The sequence below is a fragment of the Amphiura filiformis genome, chromosome 9 (assembly GCF_039555335.1).
Source record: "Amphiura filiformis chromosome 9, Afil_fr2py, whole genome shotgun sequence".
In the NCBI taxonomy this organism is placed as follows: domain Eukaryota; kingdom Metazoa; phylum Echinodermata; class Ophiuroidea; order Amphilepidida; family Amphiuridae; genus Amphiura; species Amphiura filiformis.
Genome location: NC_092636.1, coordinates 54,816,049 through 54,830,078, shown reverse-complemented (window position 1 = coordinate 54,830,078; position 14,030 = coordinate 54,816,049). Strand labels below are relative to the sequence as shown.

Here is a 14,030-nt window from a genome sequence, read left to right as displayed (position 1 = left end):
TTTTTTTTTCAAATCTCACATCCTGGCAACATAGAGTAGACATTATTAATCATGACACCAACACATACCATAAGCCAAGATTCAATTTCCAACATTTCTTCCAACAAGTAATGACGGAAATTAGAAAGTTCCAGACAAAAGTGTATAACCAGATGTCACATTATAAGAAGAGCCAAATGCCTATTAGTCATAAGTCATACTTGCTAGGATAATACACCAATAAAGGGGAACATTGTCAGTCCTTCTTTATTTTTTATGCCAGTGGCAGTGCTGTCAAAAGTTTTCAAAACTAAGGCACAGCATTGTCGACCCATTAAAGCCAAGTATTTAAGGGCAGGTTTGCTGAATCTAGCAAAATTTTAAAACAAATCACACAATTGGACAGGAAGCAATTATGTAAGGAGTTCAAAAAACTACAAGCAAGCCAAACAGTTTGGGCAGGTTTGTTGAACCTCACAAAATATCTCCTGATTGGACAGAAAATGCTTGAAACATTCGATCCAGACTGATCAATAAGTCATAAAATGTATTGTTTTTGCATTTCGGAACTTCAGAGACTCAAAAATCTTTATATATCAATACCTCACCAGGAAAACTGCTGCAGCCCGACACTTGCAAAAGGTATAACTCAATTTTTCGGCAAGTCACAGCAAGACTTTTTGGGCCACGGCAAGCGATCCAAGAAACCCAATTGCATGGCTAAACAGTAGCCAATGATAACATCAAATAATTCAATTAGTGTTGTTCTTAAAAGTACAATTTAAACATCCAGAAGAATCAAGTTAGTATGGAAAAGAGATAACAAAATCAGGCACTGTACTTTAAAATTTGTGGCTTTTACTTTGTGGAAGATTATAGGAAATGCAGTCATCTCATGTTTTTTTCATCATGTGATTTAAGAAGGGAACTCTCTGGTCGACAGACATGTGCATAAACATGAATGTTATTCTGAACTTTTGAGGATGTTTGGACAAGAATTTGCAAATTTATTACAAATGCATGACAGTAGGGTGTTTGCACTTTCAATGTTCATGATTCATGAATGTTTTGCATCAGATTTGCACATATATCTACTTTCAAGTCAGTCACTTCTTGTGTAAGATTGAATAACACAGTGTTATCATTTAAAAGGTATGTTGTAGGTTTTTTTTAACATACAGTTTTTTTATTTTAATAACTTGTTGTAGATTCATATTTTATGTTTGTTTTTTTGTTTATTTGTTTATCATAGGGTCGTCTACCTATCAAGTGGATGGCACCAGAGTCCATATTTGACAAAGTATACACAACCTATAGCGATGTGTAAGTATATAATATGAAGTCTCAAATATATTTTTGAGCCATGCTCTACAAAAATACAATATGCATGTGTGCCTATACAGAAAATGTGTTGGAAAAGGGGGTGCCAATTTTTACTATTCACAAGAGTGTACATAAGACTCGCTGTTTGGTCTCAGTGAGTTTTAAAGTCCCTACTTTCAAACCAAGCTTTATGCCCTTATCAAATAAAAGTTTGGTGCTCCTGGTGTGTGTCATTATTGGGGGTGGTGTGGTCCGGTTGGGGCAAGATTGTAGTGTGTGTGTGTATATGGGGGGGGGGGGGGGGGAGCATGTTTGAGTAGAGCCATATACTGTTTCACTTAGTCACATTTAAATTCAGTGCAAGTATATACTACTAGTTTATACTACTTTGGCCTTCCCAAATTGAACAAAAGAATGCCAGAGCTTGCCCGATGCTTTATGTATCTCTGATTATGACAACTACCTTGTTTCTATTCATCAAGTTAACAATATTTTTACCTTTTCTTCTAGATGGTCATTTGGTGTGTTCCTGTGGGAAGTGTTTTCCCTGGGTGGTTCTCCTTACCCAGGGGTCCAGGTAGATGAAGAATTCTACAACCGACTTAAGAATGGCTACAGAATGTGCGCACCTGAACAAGCACCACAAGACATGTAAGTACATATCATAACCTTTGACCTGGTAAGGTCATGAAGTTTGACCTCAAATATGCCCATTTTGACCTACTTGTAACCTATAGTGGGAATTCCAATTGAATGAACGCAGGTTTCAATACCGTGACTATTTTTTGCGTACACTGCGCTATGTACGGCAGCGTGTGCGACTGTGCGTGAGTAACGTGAAAGTGATTCCAGCCATGCCAACACACTCGTGATTGGTTAGCATTGTATCCAAGATCGTGCGTTCGCGTTGTAGTTTGAAATACACGATATACGATCACGGTTGGATCAAGTACAGCTATTGAAAGCTGCGTTCATTCAATTGGAATTCCTACTATAGTTACATTTATAAAAAATATTTTGCTTGACAAAGCTTGATTGCGATGTATAATAATAAATCAATAATATAAAAAATGTGGTTTATTAAGTAAGAACCTGATAAGAAATAAAGCTTAAAAAAAGCACAATCAAACTGTTCAAATTTGGAAGATGCATTCTAGAAATACTTATTGGCCTGAGATAAAGAGTGAATGTATTTCCTTCCAGGAGGAAGTGATGAGTAGCTTCTAACATGATATTTATCCCTGGATCACTTCCTATATAAATTGAAATCAATTAGCGGCATGGATAAGCTTAATTAGAAGTGTGTGTCAATGATATGGCAAGCGATACATGTTGGTAATTAGGTTAGATCTAGCAGATATTAAAACAATAATGCACAAACACACATTTTATTTATCTTAATTCAATTCACAGACCCTTAAATATCAGTTTATGTTTACATAAAAATGTTCAGAATCTGAAAACAAATGCTGTTCAAGTGATGAATATGAACATAGTTTAATTATTATTTGCTGGTTTAAAAGTTACCAGTTCCAGGTTTTACTAAGACATTCACACTAAATAAAATATTTTGTGCATTTATGTTCCTCTCTTTTTCATTTATTTTGATTAATTTCCGTACTGAAATTGAAAAGTAATGTTTCAAACTTACTATGATGTAATGGCATAGCCAAAGGGGTTGGGGCAGCTTCCCACCTGTGAGAAGTCTTTCACCGCACCCCTCTTTCCCCCTTAAGATTTTAAAGCCTTTTTGGTATTTTTTAGTCCATTTTTGACCATTTTCATCAAAGTTTGGCCCCCTTGAAAGTTGCCACCCTTTAAAAATTCATGGCTATGCTACTGCTATGATGTTGTCAAATACTTTCTGATATTCTTGTTTATTTTGAGACTGAAAAAGACTGTTTGGAGTATGACTAATCATGATTTTTGTTATGTGTTTACAGCTATCATATTATGTTGGATTGTTGGAACACTGAACCAAAAGACAGACCTGATTTTGGTGATTTGGTATGCAAACTTGGGGATCAATTGGAGGCCAATGTTAGACAGGTAAGAAAACAATTATTTCTCTTTTCTTTTCAGATACATGTATCCATTTTTTCTTACTGTTTACTCCCCTCAATCGTAATGCTTTACTTTGTCTTTATTGTTCCATTTTAAAGTAAAATCGGAAGAACATCTAAAGCTTTGTATCTGTAATGGGCTATTTCAGTTGAAACCCATACAACCCCTATGGAAGACATGGCCTTAATCTCCCACACAGGGAGTGTAAATTTCAAAAGTGGTTACCTGAATGGGTAACTCCATTTAAAATTCACACTCCCTGTGTGGGAGATTAAGGTTGTGTTTCCATGGGAGGTGAATGAATATTAACTGGAATAGCACAATGTACAAAATTACATCATTAATGTTACAAAATCTAAAAAATGATTATAATACATTCCCACTTGAAAAGTGCAAACATTTTAACATATCCTAGGAACAATTTCTGCCAACTAGAAAAGAAATATGAGAAAGAAAACATGTTAGCAGTAACCAAAATGTTAGATACTGGATGAGGAACACAATATTATGGAAATATGAGAATTGCATTTGTTGCTAAGCTTTCAAAGTTCCACATTTTAAAATAATTTTGTACACTAATTCTTCAAACAAAAATAATTATTATAACATCCATGATTTGCCGTTTTCAGAACTACATCGACCTCAACTACCCATTTGAGATTGAAGAGGAGAGTCCTGTAGAGCCACAGTTTACAAGTGAGGAGAAGGAGCTGCTACCAGATATTAATGACCTCATGTCTGAGTTGCCCCAGTCCACCAGCAGTAGCGCCAGCAACGAATGCGGCGTGTTACCCGAAGAAGAGGAAGAAGAAGCCGAAGAGGCTGAAAGTGCTAATGAGAATGAGGTTGAGGGCACTATAGCCCCAGTACATGAGGTTGTTATCATTGAAGCAGAAGAAGCAGTTGAGGAAGCAGAAGAGATCGAAGATACAAGACCCGTTTGTCCAAGTCTCGACGGAAGACGAACAAGACATTTACGAAGACCTGACGAATTGTTGGTCCCTCCAGCTCATTGTATTGTGCCTATAATGGAAAATTGTCAATTGAGAACTGACCGACAATCGGTTGACTCGCTGGAAAAGGATCCAGCGAGTGACAGAGACAGTTATCGCAGCAGAGGGAATAGTAAAAGCGAAAATGATTCTGTGTCATCGGATTCATCAAGTGGATTCAGGTCAGGCGGGTATGTGTCCGAAGATGAACCCCCACCAGAGTATAGTAAGGTAGTAACTGTCCATTATAACAGGGATGAAGTTGTATAGATAAATTATGTATTCCAAAGGTCTTGTCATTTTCTACCTTGTGTAATATGCATGAGGATACGGATCAAAGCCACCGTGAAAGTATGAATTCTACTTAATTTTTGTGCTTTGGTAATTGATTGAAAACAGTTTTGGATATCTCGAACACTTTTGCAAGTGTAGGATGGAGAAAAAAGCCATCAAAGTTTATGCAGCATTTAATATTCAACTTTCACAGTGTTCCAAGTGCCTAAATAAATGTTAGTTTTTCACTGCCTATTGAATGAGCTTACTGCTTTTTGTTATGTTTTGTTTTTGTATAACATCGTTTGGGAAGGGGGCAGAGTTGGATAAACGATTGGTAGGGGGTTACTTTTAAAAACTGCTCTTTTAATTGCCCATCATGCAGTTGTGTTGCAATCAATGTGTAGAAAAGTTGTTGCATCTTATTGTTAAAACATGTGAATTGTGTTTGTTTATTGACAACTCTTTCATTTCAGTGTTCAAAGTAGATCAACATAGGTTTGCTAAATGCCTGACACAATTAGTTTTTGTGTTAATACTCTTTTCCCACCAAGAGGAGTAACACAAATGTTATATTTTCATACTAGATTCTATCCAGATTTTAACATTCAAAATGTAAAAAGGAAATTTAATAGATGTGCTCTAGATTGATAAACTCACGTTGTTTTTTATAAAGATAAGGTACATATTTGTACTGTCTATTGAGAAATTTAATCGATTAATCGCTGTAGTGGCATGTTTTCCCAGAAGTGTGTGACCAAAACTACAGCTTGGTAAATTGTATTGTATTTTATGTAGCAGACATGCTAGTTGCCCACAGTAGGGAGAATTGGTACTGTATTTTATGTAGCAGACATGCCAGTTGCCCACCCACAGTAGGGAGAATGGTATTTTATTTTATGTAGCAGTTATGCCAGTTGCCCACAGTAGGGAGAATTGGTATTGTATTTTATGTAACATACATGCCAGTGGCCCCCCACAATAGGGAGAATTGGTATTTTATTTTATGTAACAGACATGCAGTTTCCCACAGTAGGGAGAATTTAAAACTGTTTATTTTGATTATTATTTGGTGCTTTCTCATATTCTCCTAACTGAGAGTGTAGCAAAATATTTGTTAACAAGGTACATTATGATTAAGACTCTTACGTGCAAAGATCTATGTCCAGTATACATACATTATGTTTTTTGGTCTATAGTTATGCAAGTATTTGCAAACGTTATAATATTATGTCAATGTATTTGTCCTGTTTATGTATAGAATGTTTTCCAAGTATTAAATTATTGAAAAAAGATATTCTTACTAAAGAAACATTGTACTCGGATTTAAGTAGTATAGTAGCCTGATGACATAAAAAGAAACGCTAGTTCAAAGTGTTCTACAACCTCATAGTATAGTTCCAAAATAATTGTCAGCTTTTGGTATAGCTGAAAACTGAATCATATCATGGGTGAAGATTGGTTTTACATCTGAGAAGGATCTATGAAGATGCAACAAGTTTTACAATGAAAGACAAGACCCAGTGATGTGGCATTGAAACCCCCACAGTTGCTTGATCATTTCTCAACCTGGATAATTTGTGGTTAATTCCTAGTACTTATATTTGATGTTGCCAGTAGAGAATTCAAAGACCAGCCCTGCCTACAACAGTACAGTAGCAGATTCATTGGAGTTGCTAGCTCCCTGTATATTTTTGTCTAAATCAGGCAGAACCAGCCCAATTTGGACAATTGGTTCCTAACACTAACAGCTCCTCAGTTCCTGTATTTGTGATCATTTTTCAAATCCTGAATATGCCACTGAATAGGGACAAGGGGCAAGAACTGAGCTTTGTGAATCTCCCCAGGCGGCGTAGGAAGCGCAACATGTGACGTACGAGGCTGGCGAAGATACAGGGCTGACAGCCCCATTCAAAATACACGGTTAGCAATTACAAATGGAAAATTAACATACTTGCAGTGGGGTACTTTGTCGAACCCCGACGGTTTTAGAGTAAGATAATTTTGCTCTGACACCACATAACAAATTTAGAATTGTTTGTGAAGATTTCATGATTATGTGTTAATCCAATGGCGACCTCAAAATTGGCGATATTGCTTCCATCACCGCCTGAATCTCCCCTGGCAACACCAATAGGACACCACCTATAGTCTAAAATTGGTAAAGGATCAACCAGAATGCTAATTTACAAAGATGAGGGAACAGTTGTAGTAATTATTTTTGGAATTATAGTTGAGTCTTCAGAACATTATTACCCCATATATCACAAATCTTTACAATGTTAAATAAGAGAATTGTTAGATTGTCTAATTCCATTTGCCAACTGATTGTAAATTTGTTTCTTTATAATCCCTGAACTTCAACAATTTTGGAGTTCAAATTTATAACATATATTTGGTGATTACCTGAGCAGTATTGCAAAGATGGTCAGTCAGGATCTGTGTAATAATAATAGTAATGATTTGTCTAATTTACGTTATTGAATCATTGTTAGTTTTCAAAAGAGATGAACTTAAACACTGCTTTTGCTATGCGTAAAGTTGTGCACCCGTATCGTGACCTTTACCCTTTATAAAAAAAACGTAAATTATATTGAATTGCAGCTAACTGACTGGCGGGTCACCATATCAGCATGTTGTTATGTATAGTTATTGTTGTTGTATTATAGTGTATAGGAAGAGTGTTGTATATTTGAATGGTAACATTTTGCCGGTCGGCAGCTCAATTGCATGATTAGTATTCATCACACCTATTCACCTTAAGCTGCCTGCCCAGTGTTCTATTGTTTATGTAATTAATGTTGTAATTATTACTTGTTCATGTAATATGTTGTATATTAAGTTTGAAGATTCTGCCATGGGGAAGGGGATGGGGGTAAGGCAGTTGATCATATTGGGTGCAGTTGTGCAAGGTATGATTCTTCCTTATATTTCAGTGGCCTTGGCTTGTAAGGCACCACATCCAATTTGGAACTATAGAACTATCGGTGCCTGATTAGGTACCGATGGCTCTTAACATCACTCCCTGATTATATCAAGCATAATAATTAACAGTTGCATAGTGTTATTGTTTTTTTATTTAAATAAAAAACAAATGCACTGTACAAATGTTCAGGGTACGATAAAAGGTGTCATCGGTACCTCTTTGGGCACCGATAACGCTATAGGATCAAAAAAAGATGTGCCTAAGAAACATGATGGAATTGCACGTTATTGAGAAAATTGACAATTTACAATTTTGGAAATTCTCAACATCTTTGCCCAAATAAACAAACTACTAAATTCTTATTGCTGCCATGCACCCAGACGCATCACTGCTGCACATCTACCTCATTGGTACTCTAGAGTACACACATCGGAATCACACATACAGTACACATGCTGGTACTGGACTGGTGTTGCACTGGTATTCTAGTTAAGTTTAGAGTAGCCACAAAATAGCTGAACAGCAGTGTACTTCCAGGAGCAGCAACAGGAATCTGGTTGTGTATGTCTTCACATTGTAGATGTTGCAACAAAGGACCTATCAAAAACAATATTGTTTATAACCAGTTAGTGTTTTGCGGGGGGGGTCTTGAGTCCCATCAGGCAGAAACTGGTAGTTTATATAGGTATCTATGGAGACGGTCCAGATTTCACACCCCAGTCACTGCACCACCCCCTTTGAATACTAGCTATGCCACTAGCTATGCCACTGTTTATATTTCTCACATGGTAGTGAATGATGTGTGGGTTAAAGTGTACAAAAAGTTTCTTAATGGTGCTTGTTAGAATAACTAAGCCTTATTTTGGTTATTGCAATGTATTCTAAAATAGTGATCAAATTCATATAAAAGACGTACATTTTTATTTAATATGGATTTTCTAAATAAAAATATTTTGAATTTCTGTGACTTTAAAAATGAACTTAAAAAGTTTGTATGTTTTGTAAACATATTCAGGTTGCTTTGCTTAGCAAATTTGTGAAATTTAAGATTGGTAGCATAAAAATACTAACATTTTTGTTCAGGTATTGATTTCAGATTGTACAAATATTGATGCAGGCATCAATCAAAATAGATTTATCAATATAAAAAATGTAACTAATTTGTATGCATCAAAATGTTGCAAATACACCTAAATATGGATTGTATTTACTTTTGGTAAATTTGTTAAAGTTAAAATATATTTTAACAATTATTTCAAAAAAGGCATTAGTTTATGTTGTATTTGATTAATTAATTTCAATATTCAAATCAACTGCATAATTTGAATTAAAAAAACATTTTTTTGCAATAAGATACTAAATACAGATTATACAATTATCCAAAATCTTTAGTTCAAAGAGAAGTGACTTATTTTGATACAACATCAAAATGAATTGTATGACAACAGATTAATGTTACAGTGAATGTGTACATAATGAAAATGCACTGTACATTGCAATGAAGTTTAGTTATGTTAGATACCAATTTTGAGCTATGCAGGTCGTATCATGTAGTTATATGTTCTTTTTGATTTGTTTTTCTAATTTAGGACACCTCTTCAGTATGCCCTTATTAAAATGTATTACTTAAGGTTTTTAAAGCATGTTTTGTTTAAAAACACAGTTATTAAGGGTTAAGCTTAGGGATTTGTGCAATCAGAATATGAGTATTAATATGGAATATGTGTGCCCTGCATTAAACCATATAACACCTAAATGCTTAAGAACATGTTTTAAATAATAAAGACAAAAATCCAAACAGTATTTGTTTCAAAAAGGTTTTCTCCTGAGTCCTGAAGTCTTGTCTCATTATACTTACCGAACCCAAACTGTTTAAAAAATGGAACGCACAGGAATGCCCCAATTCGTTTTGTTAACCCTCTGGATGACCTATTTATGTAATTCCCCCCTATTCTAAACTGTTTCAAAATCATTCCAACAATTTCTGACATCACTTTTTGAGATTTTTACTAGTTTACCATTTGTTTTTAATATATTTGTGAGTAATTATAGTTGGCCATGTTCTTGCATTATTGAGTCCACTACAAACAGAATCTTAGTGTAAGTGATCAATTTATCATATAAGAATTGACCAAGGAGCAGGTGTTCACACATGGTGGCTGGGATCATAGTCATCAACTAGTTTGTTCATGTCCAGAGGTCAGTATAGTTGTCATTTGTCATTATTTAACAGTAATTTACTTCATATTTGAATGAATACTGAAGTAATTTACTTTGATTCTTTGAAGAGTTTTTGCTTCCTCGAGTTACAAATGTGTATATTCTCTCATATCAATTAGCTGCATGCCATTGACACAGTGTATAATTATGTGCATACAATGTCAGCATATTGGTATGTGTTCATCACAGGCACATCAAAGCATTTATATCATTGCCTTGAAGATGACCAAATCATCAATCAAATCAAAGCATTTATAGCCTTCCCTTGAGGTAGCCCAAAGCATCATAGTCAGTCAAATCATAGACTTAAAGTGGAGCAGGCAAATTCCCCCTATGCATATTTGCATTATGTACCTTCCAAACTTTGTTTTAAGTGTGCAGTTGTGTGTAGTAATGGTGCAATGATTGTGCCAATTTCAGTGTCAATAAGGCACTGTTTGTGCAATTGTCATTTGACTTGGCATTTTGCTGAAAAAAATGCCAGAGCTGCACTGTTTTAGTCTCCATAAATGACAATCCAATGTGGCTGATTTATTCCCACACATGGAATGCATCTAACCCACTTTCTCTGCTGTAATTCTTTGGTGAAATTGTAAAATAGTAAAGCAATAGTCTCAGTATCCAACTATGCAAACAATGATAGAGAAATAGTGTCTAGTAAAGAAATAATGAAAAATCTGTGATTATGTGATGGCCAAATATAATATTGTTGTGTTGTCCTCAGCATTCGAAATAAGCCCTATCGCAGTGCAATTTGCACTCCAAAATTTGCCTGTTGCGATAGAACTTTAAAAGTGTGGTGCAAAATTGCGATACCACATTGCACTGACTTTATGTGTTGATTGTCTAAAACTGCACTTCAAATTATTGCTCGGCGTCAGATGAAGTTGCACTACAACTTTTAAAATGGGGTGCAAAGGTGCACCAAAAGGTTAAAAAAAATAATTTGAAGACTGGTTGTCCTTGATGGAATATTGAAAGGTGGGTTGGCTGGATAGAAAGGAAAAAACTAAATATTGTTTTTCAATTTCAGCGTAATATCCAAAATAGCTTAGTTTTGGTGCATTTTTCAAAATTTGTGGTGTATAGAGGGTAACACAACATTTTGTTTATTTGGCCTTCATTATAGATGGTAAGATGTGAATTATAGTACAGCAAGATTGAATTTTCTTCTTTTCATTCCACAAAAATGTTAAAGTTTTTTTACACAAAACTATACAAGCTAAGTTAAGTGTGACGACAGTATAGGTCTTTCAAGAATACATACTTATTTTGAGCAACTTTGTGTATCTTAACTTGAATGTTCCCAATTTGAGTCTTTCTTATAAGTTGTCATATTATGGGCTTTGTAAAAAAGGAGAATTAAAAACATTTAATCAATTTCATGTAATTGGTGTAAATTTTTACTAATGTGCAGCTTTTTGTATGAAGATATATTTTCCACAAACTATTATCTTTCTAAGAAATCTCAAAAATTATATTATTTGAAATTTCAGCAAGCAAAAATGCCTTCCTTTGACGCATTGTGCACTAGATCACACATGGAAACTGGCTATTCATTGCTAACTGGATGGACCATGTTCCTGTTTTTTCCATGTGGAATTGATGGATATAATGTCTGTCGCTAGACCCTGTTTTTTTTTAAAGTTGACCCTCTTTTTGAAGTTCTACCCTTTGAATTGTAAATTTGGCAACATTTGGCCCAAAATGATCCAGTTAAAAAAATTCTACTGCAATGACCCCCTTTTGTGCAAACATTTCCATCTAAAGCCAATTGTTCATATTGCAGCCATTACCTCAAAAACTTAAATTATGTGCTTGTTATAGGGACCTAGGAGTGAAGCATCATAGGAAGGCATGATTTTGTAATGTGATTTAAAACATGTGTATGAAAAATATGTTTCTCTAACTTGAAAACAACATATTTAAAAAAAAGGGAGAATTATCAGAGTAATGTAATTGTGGATACATAAATCATTCATTTATCATGAAAAAGCATCAAATATATTCACAGAATGTTAATTATAAATTTTAAATCTACTTTCTATTGCTGTGACATAAAATGTATAGAATGTGTCATTGCACTTTAAAATATGTAACAATTTGTAAAAGATATAACCATCATGAAAAGGAAGTCAAAGTGTTCTGTAGATGCAATAATTTCTGCAACTTGTGATATAACACTCAAATTAATACAACACGATTTTACAACAAATAAAGCAAAAGAATTAAGGTACCATTTTCTCCCCTGTGTATCTGTAACAAAGACAGATATGTCATAATTAGAACCAGTGGCCAATAGTTGTATCTGTTAACTTGGATTTCTGACCTCATTTGTTGAAATTGATCAAGAAATAAGACACAGTGTTCCAAAATCCCAAAGAAGATGCCAATTGAAAAGTTGGCGGTTGCTAAGCATTTGTATACAAAACTTGATTTTGTTCCTTTCTTGGGGTCTTCGATCACCATTTCTTTAATTCTCGACCAATTTCAACAAATGAGATCTTAAATCAGAGCTAAAGGGTACAAGTATTAGCTGCTGGTTTTAATGTTGACATATTTGTCTTTGTTTAGGATATACAGGGGTGAACATAACTGGTACCTTAATTCTTTTGTGGTCTGTATTTGCTAAGTCCTTCAATCAAAGCACTTTTGTGCAATTCTTGAGATTCACTCACACTGTTTCAAGAAAATCAAATGACATTTGTCACTTTTAAGATTATGCAATTTGCCATTGAAATGGATATATAATACCTAGGTTAAAATTTAGTCACATTATTCCAAAGGCATGTTATTCCAAAGGCATCAAAGTAATGCAAAAGATTTATTCATTGTTGGATGCTTTGATAATTTTTTTATTAAATTTGATATCTTCAAAAAATTAAATTTTGTTTTAAGTGCAATGTCACCTCTATTGCACAGTTTAGTTATGGGGTTTTACTCAATTTTGTAGTCACTCAGTATTGTGGATCTAAACGAGAAGTACCTGATAAGGTAATGAGCCCAATACCCAGATATTAACAGAATTACCGGCTGGACCGGATTAAAAAAAGTTGATTAAATCTGGGTATCTAATACACAGATCCTGGGTTTCTTTGCCAGAAGTCAGTTTGTTCCAAAATTCCTTCCCATAATACAATATGTGTATTGTATATTAAAAATCAGTACAGTACAGTACAGTTCAGAGGTTAATCCATCTCCTTTGTTTTGCAACATGCATATTGTATTATCATTTATGGAAAGGATGGTTTCTGTATAATTTGACTCTTTGCAGAGAAGCCCTAAATCTGTGTATTGGCATTGTAACATTGAACCTCTTTTGACTTAGATGAAAGCTTATGTCTGACACTGCCACAGACCTTCATGTCATGGCTACAGTAGGTTTTTTTTCCAGATATCAACTGCTTGTTATAATTTTGTTTGGTACATACAAACATGTATAATATAGAGTGAGTTGTAGGATTTTGTATATTACTCAACAGATTGGTGCTCTTTCGTTTTATTTTCTGTAGCTAAAAACTGTACACTTACAACCGATGGCTTTTTATGTTTTTGTTTCCGTTATGATTTATGTTGCAAGTTTTATTTTTTACAAGAAACTACAAAATGTATAGTTACAGTGACAATTGATATGCATTTTTAAGTAAATGTTGTTTATAACAATGAATGTCTGGTTTTGATTCATTTCAGTTTGTGCCTTAACACAGAGGCATATGAGAGTTTACGAAATAAAGTTTTAATGAAAGAAATAAAATATTTAGTCTGATGTTATCATCTTTGTAATGGATGTGTTTGTAGATACTTAAACATTGAGTGAGGTACAGTACATATATTTGACCTGTTCCCACAAAATGAGCGTAAAGTTGTGAGTTGGTGGTTTGTGATCTTCCTATTATTGAGTTTCTTCTCTATTTTTGTCAGTGATATGTCCTTTGTGAATTGGGACATAATAATAATATGCTGTACTCTGTATTCAATTCTGTCCACATTCATAAAGAACAGCATTACCAAAATAGGTGTCTTCAACCAAAGAACATCAACTCAACAGTTGGAACGTCTTGAAACTTTACACTCATTTTGTGGGAGCAGGTCACATATAGGAAAGAAGGAAGAGGTGAGGTTTTCTAGTTAAGAGATGAGTAACCCTACTACCCCACATAGAAGACATCAACTTTATCTTCCACACAGGGAGGGTGAAATTAAAATGGGGTTACCTAAATGGGTGACTCCATTTGAAATCTACACTCCCTATG

General features: G+C 34.5%; 1 protein-coding gene across 1 annotated transcript in view; it reads left to right on the top strand.

The window, feature by feature from the left end:
- LOC140160156 (vascular endothelial growth factor receptor 1-like) overlaps nucleotides 1-13,531 on the top strand; it is a 165,380-nt gene extending 151,849 nt beyond the window's left edge. Inside the window, 4 exon segments of the mRNA XM_072183432.1 lie at nucleotides 1,232-1,302; nucleotides 1,813-1,953; nucleotides 3,246-3,351; nucleotides 3,996-13,531. Of these exon segments, the coding sequence (XP_072039533.1) occupies nucleotides 1,232-1,302; nucleotides 1,813-1,953; nucleotides 3,246-3,351; nucleotides 3,996-4,628 (951 nt within the window). The 3' untranslated portion in view covers nucleotides 4,629-13,531.
- Nucleotides 13,532-14,030: the final 499 nt, after the last annotated feature.